Source organism: Struthio camelus, chromosome 15 (assembly GCF_040807025.1).
Source record: "Struthio camelus isolate bStrCam1 chromosome 15, bStrCam1.hap1, whole genome shotgun sequence".
Taxonomy (NCBI): domain Eukaryota; kingdom Metazoa; phylum Chordata; class Aves; order Struthioniformes; family Struthionidae; genus Struthio; species Struthio camelus.
Window position 1 is genome coordinate 13325649 of NC_090956.1, and position 24074 is coordinate 13349722.

At 36.5% G+C, this 24074-nt stretch overlaps 1 protein-coding gene across 9 annotated transcripts in view; it reads right to left on the reverse strand.

Annotated features, from left to right (window-relative positions):
* Positions 1-111: 111 nt before the first annotated feature.
* Positions 112-24074, reverse strand: part of CLEC16A (C-type lectin domain containing 16A) — a 96968-nt gene continuing 73005 nt past the window's right edge. For 3 of the 9 annotated variants that reach the window (XM_068908890.1, XM_068908889.1, XM_068908892.1), the window contains 3 exons: positions 17103-17249; positions 11381-11500; positions 112-7254 (listed from right to left, as the gene is read on the reverse strand). In XM_068908890.1, the coding sequence (XP_068764991.1) occupies positions 6914-7254; positions 11381-11500; positions 17103-17249 (608 nt within the window). In that variant the 3' untranslated portion in view covers positions 112-6913. Of the gene's footprint in view, positions 7255-11380; positions 11505-17102; positions 17250-24074 lie in introns of all 9 variants that reach the window. The other 6 variants (XM_068908891.1, XM_068908894.1, XR_011134752.1 and 3 more) reach the window with 5 other exon arrangements.

The window sequence follows — 24074 nt, forward strand, 5'->3', positions numbered from 1 at the left end:
ACATGCACAGTATTCTTAACTATAGCAAGCTTCTGCAAATTGTGCATTTCACTGTTATTGAATATCCTTGTGTACCAAAGCCAGCAACAGAACATGAAAGGAAAGGAAGGGTTCAGTAACACCATTTTTATTGCCAAGTTCCATTTACAAAGAAAGGTCTATTGTTCATTCTTGTCCAGGGTTTCAATAGCCATGACACATGATTAATGCCAGCAAATACAGACACAGCTACAGAAATCTGGATTTCGGCACCACACATCAGCATTTTCTAGCTCTGCTCCCTTCTCAGACACCTATTTACATTTTTCTTTAAGTACATTAGGTACTGACACATTTACTCTGAATGTCTAACATAGCTTACATTACATAGTTAATACTTATTGCCTGAAGAGAAGACATTTCAGAATTCAATTCACCCTGTAGAACTTTTTCAGACTTTTTTCCATTTAAATGTAAGTGCATGTTCAGGATGACTTTTTTGTAATTGATTAAAAAAGCATTTCAAACACAACATTACTGAAATATATTTCATAAGACGACAGTCCTTTGTATTCACTAAATGCTTTATGTAATGTTCAAAGCCCAAGTACATTCATTCTTCTAGAAAAATATGTTTTTTCTCCTCTTTGCACTTAACACTAACAAACTTTCCAAACAGCAGAGCAGCTCAAAATGAACTAAAGAGTTTGCAACAAAGTACCAACACACACATTCACAAATGCAGATATCTGCCTGAGGTTAACCCCCATAGTTTACAGTGTTTCCAGCAGGTCTCTTAGAGTCATAACAATCTATTATCCAGTGCTATTGCTGGGCAAAACAAAACTCTTAGAAATTCTAATGGTCCATACACTTGCAAGCTTGAACCTATTCTCAATTAACTTCATGTTCACTGTAAATATTTCTGCAAGCGTTAGTCCTTAAACACACCCAAACAGAAAAAGACAGACTCCCTCATCTCCTTTGATTCATCATATATACTTGGGTACCAGATGGCAATTACCATACCTTATACTGACTTTACACTAGTGTAGAAATCCAGAATCAAAAGCAATGGAGAAAAGAGAGGAAAAAAAACCAAACAGAACACAGCACTGCTCCCCCCCCAACCTCATGTATCTTAAGATCACTATCTTAAAGAATCCTAGGAACGTAATATTCTAGCCTGAACCTTGTTTAACTCTAATTTTTGTCACCAACAACTTAAAACTAACCAAGTATTCTTAGTCACTGTCTGCTTAAGCCCTATGTAGTTACTTTGTTTAAAAAAAATGCATTCCTCCCCTTCATTTATGCTAACAAAACAGTCACAGTAATGACAAGTTTTGCTTTTTGTATTCATTAAGAACCTATCAAGTTAGCAAATAAAACTGGTACCTCCATGGGGTATATTTATTATACAAGCAAAGCTTAGTTTTACATTTATAATACATTAGCAAACATAAAATACATATTTTATAACAACTTCCAAAGGAATCAAATCTGAGCAATGTGCAGATCTTTAAAAATTCTGGGAGCTCAAAATAGGGGCAATTCTGTATAAATGTAATATAAAAATACGTTTCCATATGAAAGAACATTCTGACTGAGAGTCAGTGCAGAACTGCATCTCCTCTGTGCCTCTGTTACTGGTCGAAAATGCTGAGCAACAGAAAAACAAGGACCTCCCCTTCGCCCCCCTCCAAAAAAAACCCCACACCTTAGCAAGTCCTGCTTGGGTCACCATCGATTTTTCAAGAGCTAATAGGACACAGTAAGAATTATAATATACATCTCTAATTTGTGCTGCCAATGTGGGGAAAGATGAGAGCAACAGAACAGGCAAGACAGAGAGCCATCCCTCTAAAAAACCTTCTAGATAATAAATATACAGCATCTAGGCTAGTGATATCCTACGGTAGGGTTGTCAGACAGTGACAGCACCAAGAAGCTCCTTCAAGAGGGACAGCAGTTAGGATGAGGATTTTAAACAAACCATATATTTAGACACCCGAGGTTATGTTGTCTGACAATGAGTAGGAGACTCATCAAGCAGACTTCTTATTGTTGAGGCACAATGCCTTGATCTCACTGCTGCCCCTATTCCATGTCTCTTTCCAAATCTTTTATTCAGCCATATAACTAATAGGTTTAGCTTCCTAGACAACAGCTGCCTGTGCAGTGTCCATTTAAAAGCAACTCACCATTAAACTTAAGCTGGCTAGTGAAGTCAACATCAATGTTTTGCATTCTTACTTTTTGGAAAAGTAGTACATACGGGTTAGCAAAATTATTCATTAGGCTATTCTGTGGTCATTTACCTATAACACCTGTGCAAAAAAAAAAGAAAAAAGAAAAAAGAAAACAGAAAAAAGTGACTAGAGTACAAGCAACAAAATGTCATTAGTGTTTACTTTTATGAAGTGGCTTCATACTTTTACATAAAGTTTGACCTGATTATCTAATAGCTTATCTATGTCTTTAAGCATACAGTTTTAACAGCTTTACATACTTTATGAAAAAAAAACATTTTCTATTAGCAAAATGAAACTCAATTACAGGGCAATTATTGAATTTCTAGATTGGTTAGAATAATCATCCAAGGCCACTTGCTGTAAGCGTGGAAATTACAGCTACTTGTGTCTTACTGCTTAATTGGAAAATATCACAGTAACTTAAGTCCTGCTGAGTATTGCTGATTTTGCTATAGCTCAACTACTTTAACTTTCTATTTTACGATTCTGTATGCAATAACAATACCTCAAATCCACAAAGGAATGTTTTTTCTCCCTTGTATTCTGTTACTGATGGGCAAAGGGTTTTTGTGAATCACTGGACATTGATTTAAACCGTGAGTATCGATTCAGATTTAAGTCAAATTCTGGATACAGAAGAAGGGGTTTTAAATGTCACGTGCCTACACTTTAGCAACAGTATTTCAAAAAAGTAAATTTCATTCTGAAAGATAGCCCTAATTTTTCCTCACTGAGTGAATTATGTGAAAGAAAATTCCATGCTGTAAAGTGAAGAATGCTGAGGAGTTTAACAGGTGTAATTATATATATATATACACACACACACACACACATATATATATATGTATATGAAACTTCAGCTTAGTTTAAGCAATAAAAGTCAGAATTGGAATTTATCACGAGTTAGCAGTGGAGAATATGAATGACCTCAGTCCTTATACTGTAGATAATTCATGACTTCACATGCAAATATAGGCTCCAGTAGGAATACATTTGACTAAGATTCTAACAAATTTGGTTTAATCCACACAGCCCATAAAATGAAGTACAGGAAACAATGTCTAGTTTCTTTCATTATCAGAAACACTTTGGAAAAAAAAATTCTTACACAAGTTTTACACTGCAAGTATTACTTCACTAGTGAGGCACATACATATTAGAATTAGGCGCTATTCTTCTCCCCTTCTTTACCAGATTACAAAAAGTATGCTGCCATTACTCTTCAAGAGGGAAAAGCTAAAATGTTGTCTGACATTGTACACTGGATGAGAGAGAAAAAAAAGGAGCCAATAAGAGGAAGCAAGATATGAAAAGTCTAGGAAGGCAACATATACTTCTGTTTAAAAAATAGTAATATATTGGTAAAATTTGATAAATATGGGAGGCATAGATCAGGAAATAGCAAAGTAATAATTAGTATGCCTTGACTTCACTGGCTTTTCTCAAGGGGATGGGAATAATAGAACTGTTTTATGTTAATATTCAGCAAAGCCATAAAATGTGGTTGAAAATAAGCACAGCCTTTACAAACAAACACTGAGAATTTAGCATCTCATACGAAATTTCAGCATTCTGCCCTGGACCATTTCTGCGTCTATTTTTAAAGTGATTCTAGTTTCCCTACCTTCCATCTGTGGTATTACATTGAAATATTGAGCCTGTGAATGGTCAGTTGTTTGGTTGCTCTTGTCCTTTGCAACTTATTTGGATTTCTTTAAAAAATGATGCTATGCTGATTCAAATCAACTTTTGTTTAGAAAAAAGTTAAATTTGTGGCTGCTGTGCTAATGCTTTCTTGGTTGAGTTTCCTTTTTACAGTGAAGGGGGGGGGGGTTAAGAAAACAGCCCTTGATTTTTTCTGATAATAGAGATAAATATGATGCTCTTCAAGGAACTGTAGATGAGTAACATCATACTTTTAGAGAGATAAAAGATTGCCAGATGACAGACATTTCAGCATCTCCAGATCTTTTACATCCTGAACAGTCCTACTGCTGCATGAAGCATGGGCAGGTTTTTTTTTTTTTTTACATGTCTTAATATTATAAACAAATAGAGAAAGTAATTGCTTCTGTGGCACAACCCTTCAGAAATTTAAGTTGGTCTTTACACTTTGCTAGTTTTTGTATAATAGCACAATACTGGTGCAGCTATTGGTGGCTGAAGTTTTCCTAGTGTAATTGCACATTTGCAGAGAGCTTTTGCCATAACTGCCGACAGATATCCCACTTCACCAGTCCTCATCCTGCAAAGCTCTCCCAGGAGTGGTTTACACAGTAGACCTAGTCTTCTATTTTCTCAATAGCAGTATCTATTTCTCTCAGCCCTTTCCTGTGGAGAGGTCAGTAGACAATTGGTCATGAGATTTAAAAGCCACTCCAAGTTAATGGAGAGCAGCCTTCTTTCCCTTTGTCCCATTTCTTGTTTTGTAGTATGGCTCAAGAGTGAGATTATGCATGCCCATTAAAAAGCCTCTTTGTGCATGGCCCTAAACTTGCTAGAACTGGATTTTAAATTAGATAAAGATCAAGGTTTTTCCTGTCTAAAATTAATTCTATTTAAGAGAACTCAGCAGCACAGTGGCGTTTTCTGTAATCTAGGTCAAGAGTTAAGGTTAACAGCTAACATAAAATGTTTTCAAATTAAGTAAGGCATCATTTTTTATAATGTTCTTCAAAATATTAGCAGAGCTACAGTGTAATACTGCCACATCTTAGAGTAAGTGTAGTCTGCAATCACTTCAGATAATAAAAATTTATGTGGTCCCAGTGGCCGAACTGCTACTGATGCCTAGGCTAGTTCAGGTACTGCAACAGTGACTGCAGTGTAAACTTACCCTAAGCATACGACAAAAAAGGTGGCTCTCATTCCAGCTGCAAGGCCAAATTCTCATCCCACATCCGTAGTAGTCCTGAAGATGCCTAATTCTCAGATTTCATTTAGAGTTTAAGCCTATCTGAAATGGTCAGAAAATTGGTTAATTCAATTTGATACAAAGTGGAAGCCACAGAAAACTAGAAATCAACAAGACAGCATGCTAAAGCTGATAAAGGAAGAGCAAATTTACTGTCTTTCAACAGCAAACATCCTGTATACGCACGTTTTGCAATGATTAAGTTACTACATTAAGGAAAAGACTGAAAAGGTGAGTGAAGTTATACCCGTGTATTATTCAATCTCAGATATACTATTTAAAATCAGTTCCAGTGTTCCATCTAACAGCCAGAAAGAGAGGCAATAAGAGAACGGAAACTGGAAGTAGGTATAAACTTTTCAGATTTACCTATTTGATACCAGATCAATGCAAGCAGACACACAAATCAGGAATCGAATTGCACTGATGACTGAAATCACAATAGCACGTAAAGCAAATAGTAGTCTTCAACCTTTGAGAGCCACAGAGCACTTGATAATGTTATGTGCAGACTAACAATAACATTCTGCTCATCTTATTACTAATTTAAATTAACACACATGGAAACTGATGAGAAAGCTTAAACTCCATTCATGTTAAGTTATGAATCAAGTCAGCAAGAAACATGCCAAACTTGAATCAAAACTTCCATTACTTTGTCAACTCAATATCAGGATCTATGAGGCAAAGTAAAGCAAGCATAAGCTCACAATCACTTTTATGTAGCAATTTCACTTAACTTTTTTTTTCTTTTTTTAAAAACAGTGATACTATCCCAGATAAAAAAATACCTTCCCTTTTGCATTTCATACTTGGAGTTATCAGTTAGATGTGGTGACCTTCGTCCTACATGAATATGCAAAACCAAAAAAAACCACCACCACCAAAAAGACCAAACCACTCTTCAACTGTTTATCTGCTTCTAAAAATTGTCCTTCAGGAGAAGTGATTTCATCATTCCTCAGATGAGTAGCAATTTGACTGTCAGAAGTGAACAAGCTATAGCAATCTCTTAAAACATTTTACGTTCTTCTGCAAAAGGTTAAGCGAAGACTAAGGAAGTCTCAAAAATCCCTAATGTTAACCTGAATAAGCCTTTTTAAGTTTCAGGCTTTTACCTTTAAAATAATCTTTGATATATATCTTGCTTTGAATCAAACCTTGAAATAAATATTACACATGGAAAATACAATATGGAAGTTTAGAGTCCTATGAAGACAACACTGAAAGTGGCCAAGCCTGCTGTTCTCATGCAGACCTCGAAAAGCTGAATGAGATCAGTATTAAAAAAAATTTGTCTCAAATGGAAATGATACATCTGTACAATAATATATACTTTTTTCCTCATCAATGGCATGTCTCCAGTTTCAAAGACATAATGATTCAATATAATGAAGCCAGGTATCCCAAAATTTCTTCACTTTGCTATAATACTGTAGAGCTTTTACAACTAACCTAGTTCCTGCAGCTGGAACTGTATTTAAAGAAAGTAGGTGCTCTGAAATACTTTCATGTTCTTGCATAACATAAATGGGTGTGGAAACATCCAGTTCAGATTCAAAACAGGTCCCCCCCCCCCCCAGTTTAAATATGCTGAACATCTGATGTTTATTCAAAAAGCTGCCAATATTCTCTTTCATCAGTGGGCCTCTTCTTGTGGACCAGATGGCCTCTAATGGTTCAAGAGGTATCTACACTTGCCCAAAAAATGACGAAGAACTTGGTTGCATATGCTTCACCACTTATCAGAGTCCAAAGGTTGCCTTCAGTCAGAACATTCTTCCTCTCTCTCTTTCACCTTGCAAACTTCAACTTCAGATTGCAAAGAGGAATGAGGAATGTAGTTGAATGTACGAATGCTGTGTGAATCAACTGGTGGGACCAATGTAAGCGACTCTACGCTTAGTGCATCTGTATTGTCATCCGAGATTAATGATATTGTGGGCTGCTGTGCAGGAATCAGGCTAGGGGACAGGTTTGCTGTTTCTATGTCACTGTTTTTTACAGCATTCTTGCTAGACTTTGAGACAGCTGAAAGAGTTTCATCAGTCAACATCATCTGACCAGAAATGGTCATCTGAGGCTGCTCTGGAGCTGAAGAGTCATCTGTCAAACAAAACATCAGGAAATAATCAACATTCAAGTTAGCATGTACACTGTACGTTCAAGCCTAACAGTGTATTAAATATTCATAAGGAACAGTACTCAGGTGGAAAATGCAGTTCTGTGAAGCACTATGCTTATACATTCACTTTTCAGTAATTAGAAATAAAACGTAGAATATTATGAAGGCATAATGTAAAATGCCAGCAGTAAACTGTTCACATTAGAAATGAGAAAATGTACATGTTTAATATCATAACGTGTAGCAATATCTGTAATATTCCTGGAGAGATTAAGTCAAGGGGAAGAATAAGAAGGCCTCACCAGAATTTAGTACAGAATGAAATGAACACCCATCATCCCCTATGAGGAAGCTCTTCAGAAATAACAAAGCAACCCCTGTAAAATTAATTTTCCCAAGAGGCTGCCTGGTTCTTGCAAAGCTATGGAAGTCATTTCTGTGCTCAGTCCATTCTCCAAATCCAGATTTAAGTGACAAGTGAACTATAAAAAATAGAACTATGGCAGAACAAGGAGGAGTATAATGGAACAATGTGCTTACTGTGACTGCAAAGTGCTGCAGCATAAGCCTATAGACTTTTCTTATATGAATTTTCTGCTCATAAGCATGGAGCATAAAACATGGATAAAATTAGGAATAAGCAATTGCATCGCACAGAAAAGTGATATGCTGCTAGCTCTTCCCACCCAATGAAAAACATTTCAACAGCTGTTTGTACTGCCCTTTTTGCTTTTAAAATCCTAGCTAACTATCAAGCAAACTGCTCACTGGCCTCAGACAGATATTGAATGAAGGGGATGGGGGAGGTGCAGCCTTATATGAGCAGGTCTTCCCAGACAAGTCAATGTTTTTCTTTTCAGATTAGGGTAATAGATGTCATTAAAGTCACAGGTATCCAGCTTCAAGACAGTCCATTTTTAGAGCTCTTATGAGAAACAGCATGTGTTCAAGTGTACAGGCATCTGCAGAAAAATCTATAAGGCAATGTAGTGAATACAGAATCTAAGAATTAGTTTGCTTTTTTAACACACAACCACCCTAAAATATATCAGTTTCAGTATGATTCCAATTATTCCTGTAAAATAACAGAAAACATGAACATAAAGCAAAACAAGGAAAAACAAAGCTTAGAATGGAATGGTTGCTCCCCAAGAAAGAAAGAAAGAAAGAAAGAAAGAAAAAGAAAGAAAGAAAGAAAGAAAGAAAGTTTGGAAAATCATGGACTATCAGTAAAAGACAATTGTTTTCTCATCTTTCTGCTGAGATAACCCAAAGATGTATTCTCACTTCAGAAAACCACTCAATTTTACTTTTTGCTGAACCTGTGCTAAAACTTCTTGCTTTAACAAACAAAACTTATAGACTGTAAAAAATCTTGTCTCTTTTTAAGTAAAAAGGATATAACTAGTTTTGAAAAGCTAGGACAGATGCAGGAGTAACTGCAGATACTTATTAGTTGTCAGGAAGCTTTAGTAAGAACTTGGTTCTGATAACAGAGGAAGTGATGAACAGTTTGCGTGGAAAATGAAGTGCTAAGAAAATAATGAAATAAAGCTTCATTTCTCTGAATTCCAAGATAAATGCTTACATTTAAATATGTAAAAACATTGAGCTTCTTTGCACTGGGGCTTTAACTTCTGAGCTTATAGAATAGTAAAAAAAGAATATAAAACACTACCAATGTTATTTTTGATCTATAAATATGGTAAAAATATTCACCAAAATTCAGGATTCAGACCCATGAGACATTCTGGTAAACGAAATATATCAGTGAATGATATTTTGGCCAGAAATAGTATACTAGAGCATATTTCTATTACAGTTCTTCATTTCACTTCTTTAATCATTCCTCCCATCCCCAACAAAACATTGACAGATTTTCCAAATCATTTATTGAAATCAGGATGGACAGAAACATATTATTTTGTTATGCTGTGCTGCCCCTAATCCTTCCATGAAGGATCTAAATGAATGCTAAAGGGACTCCCTTTTTAATGTCACAAAGGGAAAGGAAATAGTTGAAAAAAGTCTCCATAGAAAAGTATCTGGAGTCAATAAAGCCAAGTTTTCTGTCCAAAAGTCTGAAAACACATTCAGAAAAAAAGATAAAAGATACCAAAAAAGTAAGCAGAGCAAACTCATTGTGTCCTTTCATTTCAGCTGCAACATTTATAAGTAGAAAATGCAAAAGTAGAGCTTTTCTGTGGTACTTATTTATTATCAATAGCAGTAATTTTTCCTCTCCTCTACTTTCCATACTCCATTAGTAGCTGCTGAACTTCACTTCCTTTACTCTGTTATGGTATTTAAGGGCAGCAGTGATAGATTTGCTGTAATGCATGGCATAACTGCCAAAGCTACTAGGGATTAGCAAACTGCCACTAGTCGCTGCAGGGGCAGAAAGCAAATGCCAATACATGAGTTAGTTTTAAAGAAATATATATTTTAACATTTTCTAGAAAAGGCCAACAACTCTCATTATCTGGCAATATATTATCCTTCCTAAACAGATATGTAAGTAAAAACTGTACTCTACAATCACAGCTATAACTATAGCTACTAGAGGTACTCAAACCTTTGCGACCAAGCTGCCACAGATCCCTAGGCTACTTCACATGTATACTCAGGTTAAAACTACAACTGTAAACTTACCCTAAGTATGGGTTTTAAAGTATGATGATCTCCTATACCTTTGGATACAAACATGCTTAAGGAGGAAAGCAGGTAATCCTAGACTATGGATCAAGGAAACCAAAATGAAAACAGAATGCAAGGCTCTGGCATCTTGGCATAAAAATTTGGAATATAAGAGACATTACAATGAGAATCAGACCATATTCTTGATCTAAAGAGATTGTACACATAACAGTTCCTGGTTAATTGAATACATGGTTTCAGGACAATAATTGTTAATAAGAAAATCTATGAGGTGGAAAACTTCAAAGTGTTTTGAGCTCAGACTTGATTCAGAAAGGGATCCAAACACATAAATATATATTTATGTATGATCTGAAGTCTTACAGTCTACGAAACTGGTATAGACAATTAGCATGAAGATGCACCTTCACTGAAAAAGCCTCAAGAAGAGAATATCAGCTTTCTTTGGCTACAGAGGAAAATGAAGGGTTCAGCAACCTTAAAGTTTGTTCAGCGCTTCTGTAATGCAACAAAGGTTATCATTACAGAAAAAATTCCAAAACAAATCACACATAACAGAAGTTAAGGATGATTATTAGGGAAAGAAGGTAGAAAAGAACAGGACAAGGAAAGAATGAACATAATATACAGAAAAGTGTCCTAAGCTGTACAGCAATATACTATGAAAGGATAACAAAAAAAAAACTCCCCTCCAAGTCATTAAGTGAAAAGATGCAAAGCAAATCTATAAAAGTGACAAAGGGTGTTAATATAATATTAACAGAGCAAAATATTTTCATGCCATGATGGTGGAAAAAAAGAAAGAAATTAGATTCAAGTTAAAACAGGCTTTATAAATAAGATAGTTTGAAGACTATTTCCATCTTTTTCCTATCTGCTCCCACCCTCTCTTCCCCCATTCCCCCCCCCCCTTTTTTTTTTTTTTTTTTTTTTGCTTCAGGCAGACAATTAAACAGTCCATAAAGCCAACTGCCTGAATTTGATGATCTCAGAAAAACAAGCTTCTATCATCACAGTCTAAGAAGAATCTCAGGCTGAATGATTGACTGTTTTATGTGAGTTGTAAACACACTTCCTGCTGCTAGCCAACTACCTGCATTCCTGTCCATTTAGGAACCTGAGCTTGCTAAATTCCACTACAGCCATGGCTGCCCCTGTGCAAATGAAGACATAGCTGCTTTGAAGCTGGAGGTTTGATATATCATTTCCTGGTAAGCAGGACTTCCATCTCTTGGCAAGAGAGAAAAGAATCATGGAAGAAATTGTGAGTAAGAGACTTTCAGAAACAGCTAATTATTGCTACATGATTCTCTCAAAACAGTATAGTCAAATATTTAAGATACTTTCTTCAGTCCCCTACATCTCAGTCATTGCTGACAGCATGAAAAACAAATATCGTTATGTTCTATTAACTGTTGTGGGCTTTTGAAATCTTATGGAGGAACCTGCCTGAATTGATATTGCGTGAGTTTCGGTTGCAGTTGCTGCTTGAAGACCTAAACCCAGTGTCCACCGTGACTGTCAGCCTCCGACAGACTAAACACCCGCCGTCGTCCTTTCCTGCCAGATCTTACTAGAGGAAAACACAGTGATATATCATACGAAGGCTTTAACAATGAAACAAGGAAGGGAAACTGGAATGAAGACAAAGGATAAATGTTAGAGTAGCAACAAGAATAAGTGACAAGGACACATCCATAACTGCTGATATCTTGAATATAATTTAACTAAAGTTTTTTTTTGCTTATCTATCTGGAAATGTACATGATATGTTTTGGGCTAAGTCTTGCAGTTCTGACAGCAGTTACAGTAAGGTGGAACTGGCAGGCCTTTGCACTATAATATGACTCATGCTTTAAAAAATTTAAAAGAAGCTATCTTATTATAGATTCTGGTGATACAGTATTATTCCGATTCTCACTGGCAATAAATAAGAGGTGTACTACTGAGAAGCTGACAGTACTTCAGATCATTCAGCACTGCTACCCTAAGACAGAAAACTGAAGTATTACACTTGGATTATAATAAAGCCAAATGCAGTATTTTTAAAAGATAACAGCAGTTAAGATGATGATGCTCAGTGCATAGAAAGTTTCTGGAAAAGAAACTTTCGAGAAACAAAAGTATTTCTTCCTTACTTAGTTAGAAAATTACTAGCATCATAGAACAGAAACAGTCACAGCACACTTACTTTACCGATCAGAAAGGGAAGAGAGAGGGATGGTTTCAGTAAGATGGCAGGCAATGCTCTTACAGGTTCTCCATGCTTGATAAAGCATCCTCTCCTTGGTATATATAATTTTATTTCACAGACTGGAATACAATTGATTCTGTGCAACAAGAGATAGCTCTTTCTACTTGTTTTAGTTCATTTACCATCAATATCTGCCATAAGTGTGAAATATAGCATAAATGGCATAGAAGATCAATGCCTTCTGAAGTCCTCAACAGCCATTGCTTCAGTGTAAACATTTTCTTAAGTAATGGAGTCAATTGCATTAGACAGCTTAAAAAGTGATAAAATACAGTACAGATGAAATTACATATACATACTTCTGGAAGAATACTAACTTCCAGTAAGACAGTTTCTTTATCTTAATTCTTGGCATATATAAAAATAGGCACTTAACAAAAGTATATAGTTTCTGATAGTGCAGCCAAGAAGAGACTGTATTCTAAGCTCAGAAGCTTAACAATTAAGCTCTGCCCAGCGAGAGAACATTTTTATCTTATGCATAGCAACACAGACATATTCATTTGAAGAAAATTTTAAATATATATGTATGTGTGTGTGTGTATGTGTGCATATATATATATATATATATAGATAAAACCAACCTGACAGCAGTGTTTTCAGAACCTGATGCTGCTTTTTGTGTCTTGCTAGAGAGTCTCCTTTCTTTAATGAACATCTTCCACTTCTTCTATTTTAAGAAATTAAAATCTTGCAAAAGGCTAACCTTAATTCCCAAATATTGTAAATGTAGGAGCTGCTAGGCTTTAAAATACCTATGCCATGAAGCATTGTGACAGTGTTCGGGTAGGATAGTTGGTAAACGCAGGAAAAGTTTAATTTATTCATTACAAAGCAGATAATTCAACTATTGTTCTCTTACAGTGATTGAAAAATGCGTAACAGTCATACAATTTTATGTAAGTTTAGTTAACCACCCTCCTCACATTAAGTAAGATACTACGATAATGTTTATGCAGGTAGGAGTGATAGTAAAATATTCTGAATACAAAATGAAAGTTAATTTTTTTCCTGCAATACATTTCGCAAAAAATTCCTTTAGTATTTAACTGTTAACATGTGCACTACCTTGTAACATTGTTTTTTCTCCACTAACAAATACACAACTTTTCTGTATTTCATTCTCGTCTGTCACTGCTGTATGTAAGCATCAATGTATTATGTTCTAAATCTTACTCCCTGGAGCAACCCTAGGAAGATTACCAGTGCCATCTCAAATGCATCAAACTTTGTACAGCCTACATCTCTTAAGAGCGCATAGCCTGGGGCAACATAATCAGAAGTTTACTGTAGAAACAGCTGTCATGGTTTACGATGTTGCTCTTAAAAAGGTAGTTGGAGTAGTTTCCTTGAAGTCCATATACCCATCTCCCCCTTTTCTTGGCTGGCCTTCTTTGACTGAACTTTCTGGGCAACTTAGTAGATTCTCACTGTGTTCTTAATGGTCAACAACCTGATCAACCGGCAGAAGAAATAGGGTAGGAGGAAGGGAGGGACAGTGAGCATGTATACGTGCTCACATGAATATGTGTGCACACACATGCGTGTGCGTGTGTCTGTGTGTGTGTGTTTAAAATGGGATGGGAAATGAGAGGGGAGACTCAAATATGACAGATGGTGTCAGCATTCAAGTGCTACCCTGGGGCACAAGACAGATGTTGGTAATTCTGCTTGCTGTTCACCAGTTACTTGTTACTTCCTGCTTTGAAGAAGTGACAATCTTTCATGCCACTTCATATCATGCAAGCCTCTTCCTCTACTTCACAGCAGAGTAAGGCAGCTTAGTTTCAACAACAGTCAAGTTAACTGAAAATCGCTTAGTTTTACACTGAAGAGGACAAATACCACCAGAGCTGTTTTAGTAGCTCACTAAGTGGGTTATAAGAGCTGATATGGTAAGAAACATAGTGGTCAAGATACTGTCACTTAGTTCAGCAGCATGTATTTCGGTTCATGCCCAAGCCTTCAAAACAGCCATCTGGACAAGCCAACCAGATTGTCCCTTTCACTGTCATGCTTCTGGCAGCAGTTTCCAGTACAGATCACAATTACGTATAAATACTATAAAAAGGAGAACATTGATTACCAACTTGCAATAAACTGATCAAATCAGTTAACACAGAAAAACTGCTCCCAGAAATACAGATCACAGAATTGCTCTGACACTGAATATTAATGAAAAGTGTGTCAAAGCAGCCATCTGGGGTAGAGGGGACCCTTCCTCAAAAGGACCCAGCTCCAGAACCTAGGGGATTTCGGAATCCTCTCTAGTCTCAGGACCTTGAGACACCATTGGCTACTCAACTATAAGTATTTAGAACGTTACCTGTCCATTACTGGCTGCAAAGACATTAATGTTTTGGTTCAGACCAGTTGAGCAGTTTTGAAGAATTTTGCACACTTATTGTTTTAGTCCAGTTTGAAGAGCAGTTTGGATGTGCATGAACAAGTTTCCTTCACAAGGAAACTAAACGATAAGATATGGAACGAGTGTGCACAAAATGCACTTCAAACATTAACAGAAACGTAGTTCTGAACCAATAATCAGTCTTTTGGACAACTTTGAACCACATGCATGGCAGGGATGCTTGATCCAGGAGATCATTTAGTGGTTTGTGGTTGTCCCAAACCACATGCTGGACAAATGTGTGAACCTCAGCACCAGCTGTTTGTTTTGCCATTGCATTGAATTACCTGCTCATGCACATATAGTCACTGTCTTCCTCCAAGATTACTGCCCTCAGAGTAGACTACCAGAACAAAATCCAGAGTTGAGCTCAAAATTTATCACTGCAGCAATTCAATGCAAGCTGCTGACTTGGCACTGCCACAGCTGACGCAGACTCCTGTTTGTTTCCACCAATTTTGTTGAATGTCACCATCCCCAAGGCAATAGGGCACAGACTTCTTGTGTCATCACAATTAGATTTGCTAAATCATATCCTACCAGCGTCCCTAGATCCTATGCAAAAAAGAGACTCTTCTTTCCTGCATGACATGCAGCATTTTGAACATAATTTATGATTAAGCCACAACATAGGTCATACTAAACGTGGGCAGTTCATTCAATCTAATTGGTAAAGTGCAGACCTAGAAAACAGACTTTTCAAAACCTCCCTCTGATTTTTGTTTTTCAAACAATGAACAGCCTCCTCTCACTAGGCTTTTTTAATTGCAGGAAAAGTAAACAGAATTTTACATTACACAAATGCCTCTATACTGAATAAGTAGATTTTATTTTTGCAATTGCAGCCTATCATTATTCTTCTATGATGTACTATCTTGTTATGCTAGATAGGGAATTATCTACTCTGGAGCTACTCAGTTTTTCCCAGAGGTCAGATTATATGCATTTGGAAAGATCTCTGTCTGATACATGGAGTACAGTCTTGTTTGATATTTCTATGAACTACCATGTTACTTACAGCAACAAAAAAATTTTTTTTTAAACTCCTTTACCATAATTCTTTCTTAGTCACCGTTGCCAAGAACTTGTAGTTGCATTTCATTTCTTGATCACACTGAGGATTAAAATAGAACATAGGGCATAGCAGGGAAGGCTTTTGAGAAATCATACTGCTCCTTCCCTTTGCGTAAACTCCATGTATTTGTCTAGTCTCTCAAAAGACTAAGTAACAGTAATCATTTACCAACAAAGAAAATAAAATGAGATCCTTCCACAGTTTTGAATAGATTGCATATAACCCTCCCCTCCAAATTCTAGTCCAGAATTATGCATGCTGTAAGAATATTTTGACTATACGTGAGTCTATCATAACACGTTTTTTAATCTAGAGTTTGGGTGCTAAAATACTTTCCATATTGTTCATAAACTTGATAAGCAGCCTTTGTTTACCCTTTTAAGTGGTACTTCTTGCAAGAAGGATAGCCACTTCAGATATGTAGTGTACATTGATCTCCTGATGGTGCTCAGTGATACTAAGGCATTTTATGACCTAGAGAACACTAAATGCCTAATAAAGATTGCATCATTTCTGGTATGACTGCACAAAAAGTTAAATTTAATCTACCTGAGGCTTTCAAATGAAGGCAAAATGTTATGCCATAATAGAGGGAACTGGAAAAATCATTTCAAAGTGATCAACACTGAAGGTGACTACCAAAATGAGGCGACTGTTGCATTTCAGTGTGCATGTTTCACAGTTTCTTGCTCAGCCTCCAACTTGAGGCTCTGTACCATATAACTGGTATTCAGAACAAGCAGCTATAGGATGCTCTGATAACACAACAGATGAAGGAAGAATGAAGGAGTTCTAATGCAACAAGCCGTCCCAGTATAAACAGACCCACTAAGTATACAGTACATACACAGCTTCATGAAAGTTAATAATTGTCAGTTAGCTTCTGTGCTAGCTTCCTTCACACCAATGCAACAGCCTCCGCAGCTATGTTTTGTTCAACCAAAAGTTTTATGGCAAAAGCTGTACAGCATTAGCATCTGAATAATAACTGTTTTCAAGTATCTTATATTTGGCTCATAGTCGATTTAAAAAAAGTATCAGACAAATGTATAAAAGCAAATGCTGCCCAGTTCAGAAAAGATGATTCATGTGAAATCTCCTACTATAAATTTATGCAAACCAATACTTTTGGTTAAAAAAAAAAAAAAAGGTTGTATGTGCTAGGAGACAAATCAGACAAGCAGGAAGTTATTTCACCAGTATTTAAGATCATCACTGAAAGATGTCAAGTATTTAATGAATACAGAATTCCAGAAATCTGAAAAGATCACTAAAATTTGCACTGCAATTTACTTTAACTTACTGAATTATTGAGTTAAATACAGACTAGGGCTTTATGTTTTTAGAGCACTTGATCATTTTTCTAAACCAGTTAATTTTATAATAAACTACTGTATATCCCTTAGTTCCTAGGCTGAAAATAGTGATTTAATACCTGATGGGCTCTGTGCAGCAGAAGGAGTGGAATTTGAGCTTGCAGTCACTGAATCACAGCGCCCTGTACTTCCACTGCCACTGGAAGGAGATGGTGATGAGAGTGGTGATGGATTATGCTGATTTATACACTGGGCTACAGCAAATCCTGCAAGACAGGACAATGACATTTACTAATAAATAATTAGCTTGGAAGAGTTCACCTACGTCAGCAAATCGAGAAAGGGTAAGAGAATATTTCATCAAAATAGTGTCAATTTGACATAACAACTCAGAGGAGGTACCTTCTCTCACTTCCATCTCTGAAGTCTGAAACTCTGAATTATTCACAACTGAAATATGCTATCTACAACTGCTGATCGATGAACAAGAAAACAGAAGGTAAAAGATGGAAAACATTTTGAGAATACCAAGCTTGGGAAAAAAGTGAAAATATGTCAAAACCCTATGCAGTTTTTGGCATATTCGATAAATTAAAGGGCCACAGAGCTGGAAGTGATAACGGAAAAGGTTAAGACAAAAATCCTCAGATAGAAAGCCTGCACTACATTTCTTAGTGCAGTGATACTGTCTTTGGGAAATATTGTCTATCAGAGCCAATGCTGGCACTGGATTTAGTCCACCTTCTCATAAGCCAAACGTTCTCCAGTTTAGAATACAGGGCATTTGATAGAGTGTCTGATAGCTCTTTTTAAAGAAGTTTTCTTTTAGCTTCCATTCTAATGTTTCCTCATACTCTTCAGATTGTAGCATCTTCGTAGCATCTGCCCCTTCCTTTCTCCTTCCTCTGCAGTCCTCGCTTCAGTCTTTGACGTGTTGCAAGTTTTTTCACTTCAGTTCCTTGCCTCCTCTATGTGTAACGCCTTGTACACTTAATCCTTCAAGAAGCAATTTCCAAAAGTACTGAGGACCTGCAGCGCACACTGAAGCCCATCAGAAGCTTAAAACTTGGGAGAAGGAGTGCAACAAAAGAAATCGCATCCCTGACTTCTCAAACCCAACATCTCTGAATTTAATGACCTGAAAATGGGGTACTTTGCAATATTTAATTTCACGAATTTGATGAAATTCTCACAGCAAGCCAACATCAGAAGCCATAACTACCTGACATCTGTCATGTTTTCATTACAAAAAATACACTGAATCATAAAGAAAACAACATTATTCAATACATGGTTGCATACAATAACGAAAAGCAGCCTACTGCATGCAGAAGATGTGCTACAAGAGAGACAACGGAAACTTATTCTTTTGTTTACTGGTGAATGCACCTTATCATTCAGTCACATTCCACTAAAATAACTGGCCACAAGGGTGTCTCTAGTTAAAGTCCAGTAGCACAGCGGACACCTGCTGACCACTTAGTAGCAGTAAACAATTAGTATAGTTTGCTTCTATGGGTGACAATGATGATATCATAACATTATCCAAAGTGAATGCCACATAAAAAACTGCTATTTGACATGATCACCAGCTTTTATTTATTAATATCTATATTTTAAATAGCTGTTGCCCTAAACTGTGGTTAAGTGATGACAGACTACAAGAACAGTTTCTCCACATTAACTCATAACATTGTTTTTTGGAGTTTGGTGCTCGTAATTACCTAAGATGTATAAACAATTATTTCTAGCTTTAAAATCCATTTTGACTTCTTGCAAGCGGTCAGCTCTCAGCATTCGACCCAGCTATGTCCTCTGGGGAGCAGATTACGTTTTCTCGCTATGTAAACACACACAGATACTCTATCTTGAAATAGACCAACAAGCGTTAATCAGAGGGGAGTGAAAATAGCAATTTGTTTCTCTGATTCTTATTTCTTAAGCATTTACTTATTTCTATCATAGAGAAAATACACAGCAAGTTTTATTTTTACAGGCTCCTGATAAAACTCATCCATCACAAGCCTACATTAATTAATTGAAAAAGTAAAACACAATAATCGTATCTCCATTATACATGCTTTTAACCAAGCATTACCTAAAACTACAGTAGAACATAAAAGAATGACCATGTGATTTTGTTCAGCTCTCATACTTAGTTCTTTTCAGACTCATTATTTTTTATTCAAGTATCTTCTCAAACCTGCTCTATAATCCAGATCTAAGTAGTTCAGACAATTACGTTTCCAACACTCATGCTATATAATCTAATAAATTTTCTCCCGTGTTCTGTATTGGTAACGGTCTGTTTTCAGGAATGTTCACAATTCTAACAATAATAAAGATATACTCCTAATACTATTGTTTTCTGAGAAATCCTCACACAAGGAAGCGATCTGCATGGTATAGGCTGCAGTGCTGAACTGTGAAGAATGCAAATGAGCTTTGTGCAAGAGATGTTTCAAAGTTAAACAAAAAAAGAGAAGTGGAATTCTAGCTAGATCATATCCTAACTTAACTTTCTTACAGGATGTGAAGTATCTGATCACTATTATTAACCTACTGAGTTTAACAAATTACTTGGAATGTTGTGGGATTTTTTTTCAAGGTACATGGTAATTCAGGTTATTTAATATCTCAATTTCCAAACTGTTTTCAAAAGATCCCGTATCAGATTTCAACATGACTAAGTGGCATTCAGTATTTGTGAAAGAAAATAAGCTAATACATGTTTCAACTCAATAGTCACTCTAATTTCATAAGCGAAGAAAACCCAGTAATTAGTGTGTACTACCATTCCTATATAGTCTGATGGTATTCTCAGTTTCCCTCACCTTGAAATTATTATTCATAGTTTGCTATTACAGCTAGAACACCAGTCAACCACTGGCCAACACAATACTGTGTCATCTTTATTCCAAAAGCATTTTTCTGTAACTTACTAGAAGATTGTTTAGGCAACCCAAGCTGATGTTATTAGCAAAGCATCAATAACTCAGTAGAATGAGCACAGCCAGTTTTGGGGATCACAGAACATAACTTTAATGGACTTCTCTACTCTTAGAAAGTCCTTTCCAAAATTAGTGTTCAAGAAACACCCGTCCACAGTGCCACCTGTTTCCATAGGGAGAACCTATGGAAACTTCCATAGGGAGAACCTATGGAAACTTCCATAGGGAGAACCTATGGAAACTTCCATAGGGAGAACCTATGGAAACTTCCATAGGGAGAACCTATGGAAACTTCCATAGGGAGAACCTATGGAAACTTCCATAGGGAGAACCTATGGAAATAGGTTACTGGAACTGATACAGACATTAACATACGAAGAAAACTAAACAGTAGCCACCGATACTTGGAGCTATCTAAATATGGCTGCTCCAAAGACGATTAGTATCTGTAACAAAAAAGATTTTGTAACTTACATGGAGATATTACTGTACACAGACAATAAGTCTGGTTGACATGATTCACTTGTGATAGTTTCAAACTAAATATAACACTAATAAATTTCAGATATTTACAGATGATAAATACCGAAGGCATACATTTGACTAGTTTCACCTCAACATAAACAGAAATACAGGACTGTCTTTGGAAGATGGTTAGAACACTTTAGAATACTGGTCTTGGAGAAAGTAGTCATTTGTGGAGAGAAGCTGAAAGATGGAGATTGCCAGCCAAAGAAGGACCCAAAAAAAAAAAAGTCTAGTTTACCAAAAGCATGTTATTTTAACAAATTTTTTCCCCCTCAAGAATTCATTTTCTATTCACAGTTGACAAATAGACTTTTGTTTGATGTTTCAATCATCTTGTATTTTTGACTGATTGCAAAAAATTCCTTAAAGCTTATATTCTCATTTAACAGAGGCATTTATTATTGCTGGGACAGAGGCAAGTAAGTGTACTATGGCTTTCAGCAGTCCCAGAATCAAGGAAATCAGAGCACTTAACTTGTATAAACCCTCTGCCAATAGCTTACCAAAGAAAAGTTGCTCAGGGACAGTATAAAGGGCCAAGGCTTGACAGCAAATTTCCTTTGGCATAAACCCCTGCTGAAGAATACCAAGACTTGCAGCAAAATGCTCCAATTCTGAAAAACTTCAGAAATTCTTTTCACACACTTTCTTGACTCAGATATGCGGATCACTGGCTTGGGATGACCTGCCAACTCACTCGTGAATAGGCTGTTTGAATAAGTCAGAATATCTCCCATGAGACGAAATTAGTAAGTTACCCCCTATTGTTTCTTTCAATCAGTCTTATTCCCTTTCTTTTTCGCTCTGTTTTTTTCAGTTGAATTTTTAACTTAGGTTTTCATAGTTTTGTCATTACAAAAGTTGATAATTGTATGTTGAGCTGCATTAATGTTACAAAAATCCCAAAGGATCACAACTTACATTGTCTAGCATCTGAGAATACTATGAAATACCTGCTATAATTTACAATATGCTGTGAAAGCAAATTTCATGAACTGCCTTTGCCACACAATTCCAGTGAAAACAAACATTACTGTATTGTTCACTCTTGCCTGACTCTTCCTTTTGAAGATTACACACTTTGGTGTGGTTTACTTTGCAACTTTCCTCACAACAAGGTGCCTATAACAATTCCTTGATTTTCTTAGCAAGGCTTTCTTTTGACAGACAGCTTTTCCTCCAAAACCTTGGAAGCTTTTACTCATCCTTGCAAATTTGGTTAGCCATCAGCTTTTCAGAAGCAGAAGTACCTCTTGTAGCAAGAGAAATAACTTCAACATGGGTCAGGTGACGTAGGAAACTGTTAGCTGCTTCTGCCGCACTCCTCACTCTCCCACAGCAAGCATCAATAAAAAAAAGGTTACTTTCTATTAGCAGCCCCTGAATTACTCAAAATAGCCATGACATGTACAGTATGAAACACCTAACAACACACCACCCACTTGCTGTCTTTACTACATAGTGAACATTAAAGCATAAAGTATTTGACAAGCAGATATACAAGAAAGTGAATGCTCCACACAGTAGTTTATTCTTTTATTAGTTTATTCTTTTTATAGTCTCTTGTGGCACTGGATGGATGATTCACCCATTTTAGAAAAACTCCCATATGGGGAATTTTCAGGTGCCCTGCAGCAAGCAGCTAGTCAAAACTCAGTTTAAACACGTTTGTTAGAAGCAGCATAGAGCATACGAAAGCTTTAAACAGATGTTACTGCTGCTAAAAGCATTCTCCTGACGGGATGCATTACAAAGAAAAGCCGCCAGAGAGGCTGAAGAAAAGATGACATGAAGAAGAAAGGTAGCAAATATCAGTTCTGTTAATAGTTTGATTTCATCTGTTGTCCCACCTCTTACCCTGCACTGCCCATGGTTCAAGAATTCAAGAAATGGACTGAAGCACTTGCAGAAACACAATACTGTCTAAGCTGCTGTAGTACTTGGATCATATTTTTAGATGGATGAATGCCCCCTTTACTAAGCTTTTCTTGTATTTTAAGTCACAGTTCATCAAGTCCAAGATAAACACCACTTGAAAGAATCACATGATGACCATGGCAGAAGACATCTATTTTAGTTAGAAACAGAACAGCTTAGTTTCTGAAATGAAACATATTTATTTTTATGGAATAGTTAGCCGCTTACCAAACTGACTGATCTTTTACAATCATTAGATGAATTAAGTTAAACTGAGGCCACACACAATGACACCTGATAGTCTGCATAAAGTTTACCACAAACTAAACTACCTCAAATTTGAAGGACTTTACAATCAGGGCCACTGGTATATGTAATTTTTAATACAGGGTGTATTATGTTTACCATACATACTTCACATTTTTGAACACCAGTTATGATGGGAAACAAGGAATAATCAATGGACTTGTGCCCACATGGGCAAAGCCATCTGTCAGAATGAATAAATGAATGAATGAATGAAACCCTTTGAGAATAGTTACTAAAACAATTGGAATGGAAGCGCTCACATCAATATATTTTGTTTCCCATTCACTATTGAAAAAATTGTGGCCATCCAAAGCATTCTATGTCCACAGAAGGTTTGCACTGTTATTTCCAGGGAGAAGTCTCCCATCCTTACCAAAAGAGTAGAGAAAGTAGGCCAGGCCTACTGTACTTATTTCTCAGGAAGAGCTTGCCTGATTCAGCAAGACTGCCTACCTAAAGGTTCTGCAGAACAGTGCTCACACTTTACAGCTTCAGGTCCTTATGCTGAAGCATTTGCTTACAAATGATTTTAACATTTTTTCCTCTCCCTTCCTCCCATGAAACAGCTGTTTCACATAAGACTGAATTCATAAGACTGAACTCCTCTCCACATATCTGTAAGTGACCAGCTCCACACAGAATATGTAATCATACAGAGGGTGAAGTTAAATTATATTTAGCTCTATTTATCTTTTAATTTTAGTAGTCTGGAAAAGAAAAGTCATAAAGGAGAGAGGCCTACACAGACAAAAGAAGATGCAAATTTAGTGTGTTAGTACTACATTAGTAAATAGTAAAGAGACTGCAGTTTAAGCATCCAGCCATGCTAGCAACCCAAATGCAAACTGTCTGGAAACCACTGACTGATAGTAATCTACTACTGGAAAATGTGATCGATCAAACTAGAGCAGGAACGTTCATAAATTCTACGATGGTAGTTTCTTTTGCCATGTAGACAAACACAAAATATCTCATAACTGAACTCTACATCTCTGAGTCTTTACTCAACTCCTTAAGGTGTGAAGTTTCCTTCAAATGTTTATAGTGTCACTCAGACAATTCTCTCTAGCTATAGAAATTCTATAACCCTGAAGAGAGTCTTGTTTTCTTTCTGAATTATGTCCCTCGCCTAAAGCGAGATACGTTACTTGACACACTACCAGGTGTAAGGCTATCTTTCCAGAAATGGCCCTAATGTGTTAGGATGAGAAAGTTTGCTGAATGGAAATACTTAAACATTTCTTTGGCCACCATGCACACAGATCCTTCAATTAGTATTATCTGTGCAGCCACAGGTAACTCATCCTGTCTGAGAATTTAGCACTTTCCAAACCTGAAATTAACTTGAGAAGTTTATTTTCATCTTACACCTGTGTCAACCAAAAA